Source organism: Poecilia formosa, unplaced genomic scaffold (genome assembly GCF_000485575.1).
Source record: "Poecilia formosa unplaced genomic scaffold, Poecilia_formosa-5.1.2 Scaffold910, whole genome shotgun sequence".
NCBI classification, from domain to species: Eukaryota; Metazoa; Chordata; class Actinopteri; order Cyprinodontiformes; family Poeciliidae; genus Poecilia; species Poecilia formosa.
Genome location: NW_006800849.1, coordinates 73372 through 77597, shown reverse-complemented (window position 1 = coordinate 77597; position 4226 = coordinate 73372). Strand labels below are relative to the sequence as shown.

General features: G+C 44.7%; 1 protein-coding gene and 1 long non-coding RNA gene across 4 annotated transcripts in view; one reads left to right on the top strand and one right to left on the bottom strand.

The window, feature by feature from the left end:
* LOC103132049 (collagen alpha-3(VI) chain) overlaps positions 1–4226 on the top strand; it is an 80443-nt gene that overhangs the window by 4623 nt on the left and 71594 nt on the right. For 2 of the 3 annotated variants that reach the window (XM_007543801.2, XM_007543803.2), the window contains exon 2: positions 1590–1697. In XM_007543801.2, the coding sequence (XP_007543863.1) occupies positions 1613–1697 (85 nt within the window). In that variant the 5' untranslated portion in view covers positions 1590–1612. Of the gene's footprint in view, positions 1–1589; positions 1698–2171; positions 2805–4226 lie in introns of all 3 variants that reach the window. The other variant, XM_016667119.1, reaches the window with a different exon arrangement.
* LOC107835003 (uncharacterized) overlaps positions 1–4226 on the bottom strand; it is an 18520-nt gene that overhangs the window by 9584 nt on the left and 4710 nt on the right. The gene's annotated exons all lie outside the window — the stretch shown is intronic.

Below are 4226 nucleotides of genomic sequence, written 5' to 3'. Positions count from 1 at the left end.
ACTGACAGGTTTCTCTGGGAATATAAACCAGATACTTTCTGAGGACCAACAGGGAGTGTTCCTCACAGTTTCTGACCCAATCGGTTCGTCTGACGATGCAACGCTGTGTTTCCATCAACGTTTCTTTAAACACGTTTTAGATATCGCACTAGAAAAGCTTCATGGAAATGAAGAAATTAGAAATAACTGTCTAAATTACACAACAACGGTTTTATGTTTGCTTGTGGTTGTTTTTGGCTTTTCTGAAAAACCTTTCATTGGAAACATTGCAGAATAAAATCTGATGTAGCGAATGTTTATGTCACATGACTGACCAGCTGTTTCCTGTTCTCTGTACGTCTCCAAACGTCCAGTAGCATCAAGAACGATTACCGCCTGTCCGATAGAAACCGCTCTGTTGTTCTGAGCCGAGGCTCATGCCAACCAGCCTCCACTTCCTGTTTATCAGCGCCATCAGTAACGCTTCGCTCTGTCGAATGCTTGATTCGCTCCAGACCAGCAGACTGAATTCACGTTATTTTATTTTTGCGATGTTTAAAAGTTTGCTCAGAATCTGGATGCCAGAAACGGGAGAGATGTGGCTCTTCCTGTTCAGAACCTACAGGTTACTTTCCGGAAGCCCTTGAATCGTACCAGACATTACATTTTGCAATCAGGTTTTCTTATCATGTGACACGGAAAATGTTACTTTCTGGAACTTTCAGGTTACAGGTTACCTTCTCTAAACCTTCAGTTTACTCATCAGGCTCTACTGTAACCTGTTACTTTTCTAAACTTACGTACCTACATTACCCAATGTAGGTATCAGCTACTTCCCATAACTCTCAGACACTTTCCAGGAAGCTGCAGATTACTTTCTAGAGCCTTCTGTAACTTTCAGGGATATTTTCTTGCTTCGACACAGAACTTGCCAAACTAACACAATACTTTCAGGTACCAGATTGTTTTAAGTGGAGACTTGTATCGTGTGACTTTCCAGAACTTACAAGATGTTGTAAGAACTATCAGAATGACATTCCTAAAACTGCAGGATGCTGTTTTATTTGGGACTTGCTGCCTTCCAACGCTCTGAGTCTTTCTGAAACGTGCGGGAGATTTTGTTAAACATCGGGAATAATTTCCTGAAACTTACAGATCACTTTCTCTGAAACTAAGAGCTCCTCCTCTAAAAGTGCAAAGTTACTTCTGGTCACTTGTAATCCTTTTGTAACATATTTTCCAGAACCTGCAGCATAGTTTTAGCGCTAGCTATGCTATAACTTGCTTCTTCCTGGCAGTAGCGTGTTGCCTTCAGGAACAAAAGGAGAACTTAGTTTATTTTATGGAACTTGAAAAGTTTCTGGAACCAAAAAAAAAAAGGTCTTTTTCTCTTTTGTTTGGACTGTTGAAGATGCTTTGCTTCAGGGTTGTGGGTTGAATTATGACAGTAAATCTAAACAGAAATAATTAAAGACCAGAAACTTCTGAAGTGCCAAAGTGAAAGCAGAAAATGAAAGTTAATATTTTCATGTTTTGCTGAGCAACTCAGAGTCGTCCTGTTCTGGTGAGTGAAATGCTTGGCTCAGTTTTTCCGTTTTTCTGTTTCGCAGGTGCGTGGTAGTTTCACCTGAAGATGGGGTGGCAGCGCTTGTTGCCCCTGTGTCTCCTGCTGGGGGCGCTGTTCGCAGGACTCCCCCCTGAACTCCATGCTCAGGACGGTAAGCTGAACCATCTCACCTTTTCTCCAAACAAACCCGTTTCCTCCTTTCAGCCAAGCTTACAAAAAAGTTGATGATGAAAAGTTTAGATAAAAACTTGCAGGTGCTGCATTTTATGAAACTGAATGTGAAATAAATGAACCGACTCAAAGATAAAAACTCACTAGATCCACAAAGTCAAAGCTGGAAACATTCAGAAACATTCCTGGGTAAATCATCTTGTTTTTATTTAAACTTTAATGGATTTTCTGACTTTTTGTAAAGCTGGTTGTAAAGTTTACCAATATGATCCATATTAGCTGATTGATTAGATGATTGGATAATTCTGCCCCTCTCAAAAAGAGCAGAGTGAAATGTTCTGGGCAGCTGAACAGAGCGATGCAGCCAGATCAGTTTAATGTGAAGCATTGTCAGATAATAAACACACCCAGTGTCTTTTCTCGGTCTTCTGTCCTCTGACGCTCTCCTCTGAAGACTGTGCACGAGGCTCGGCAGCTGATGTGTACTTTCTAGTGGATTCGTCGTGGAGCATGGGGCCGGAGAACTTTGACCTGATCAGAACGTTTCTGTACAGCCTGATAAAATCGCTGCACCAGGTTGGAGGAGGGAGGTTTAAGTTCGCCCTCACACAGTACAATAGCAGGCCCCGAACCGAGTTCCACCTCAACACCTACCCAACGGCACCGGACGTCCTGGCACACGTCAAGGCCATGTCGCACCTCGGCGGCGGCACCCGGACCGGCCTGGGCCTGGACTTCCTGATCCGAACACACCTGACGTCTGCGGCGGGGAGCCGCGCGGCCGACGGGGCGGCCCAGGTGGTGCTGGTGCTGACCGACGGGCGCTCGCAGGACGACGTGGCCGAGCCGGCCCAGGCGCTGCGCAGGGCGGGCGTGGAGGTGTTTGCGGTCGGCGTTCAGGACGCGGTGGACTGGGAGCTCAGAGAGCTGGCCAGCCAGCCACAGGAAACTCACATGTTCAATGTAGACTCCTTCCTCAAGTTGCGGGATATAATTCAAGATTTGGTAGTGAGTGTGTGTGGTGCAGTGACTCGGGTGGGGGGCCCTCTGCTGGCTAACGAGGCCCCGGTGGCTGGACGAGGGACAGGTAACCAACGGTCCCACCTCAACTACCACACTAACCTGCCCACATGTGCAGGAAGAAGCTGCTGCTGAGATCAGGAACCTCCTATTAACACCACCCAGTTTTTAATTCGATTTTAGCACCATAACCTTTCCACCTGCAACATTAACCTGATGCCAAGTGCAACTCATACTGTCCTGGTGCTAACAGGTTATTTTCTGCAACTAACAGTTACTTTTACACAGTTTACATGACATGTTTGGAAATTACTGAGTAATCTTCCACAACTTACAGAATAATTCCCGAACTACAGCTTACCGTCTCAGAGGAACGGAGCTGAAGTGACTTTAAACAAAGTCACCGGTTCCTGTACTGGAACTGAGAGTAAAATGAGACGGACCGCTTTAACCAACAGAACCAGCCGGTGCTTTGTAACTTATACTGAACTATTATTGGAAACCGTTTGCAAAATTACACAGTCAAACATTAACAGCAACTGTTTCATGAGAAGAAGAAGTTGGGTGTCAGTCATATTTTCACCAAGTTATTAATTCTTTTATAAATGTCACAGTTTCAAACTAAATATTTTGTTTGTATCCAAATATTAAGCAAGTTAGCTAATTGTTGGTAATGCTGATTGAAAAATGACTGAAGGGAAAACCCGAGTCAATCTGAATTAAATCTGATTCGTCGTCATTGACCTGAACCAAATTTTAGGCTAGTCAGGATTTTTAGCAAGAAAGTGAGTTTAAAGGAAACTCTGCTGGCATCTGGAAGAAATAATCAGATGAAAAACAAAAAAGTTTACCTGAAACTAGAAGAGAAAGGAGCGGAGGAGTAATCCCTGTGGTGCGCCACAAACAAGTCGACTGCTTATTGACAAAGTTTCAGTTTGGAGATCATAAACAGCAAAAAAGATTTAACTTAATCTGACCAATCTGCAGATGGAAGCCTGATTTCCTGGATGCTTTTACTTTGAAAACGTCCCAACCTGAAATCATGGAGCGTCTAACCAAAGCTAACCACGCACCACTGCTTATGTGTCCTGCACATGTTTGTCTGTCTTTATCAGCCATGATGTCTCTGTGAAACATGTCCAGGAAATTAAACAGCTATGAACCTGGCAGGAACCGACCCTGACCTGCTGCAGTACTGGACCTGGCCAGTAGAGGGGGAAGTTCAAATGTAAAGTTATTGAAAGGAAAGGTGATTCTGAACAAAGCATCACCTGAACCAATGAGGTCTGAATGAAATGCGACTGAACCAGCTGTAAGGTGCTGCAGCAGGAAGCAGGGGCGGCCACAGGTTCATGACTGGTAAGCTCACCTCAGGTCTGTAACAAGAGTCTGCATGAGAGGCTGAACACAACGGAGCTCACCTCATGACAGGCTACCCCAGGACAGGTTACCTCATGACAGGCTACCCCAGGACAGGTTACCTCATGAC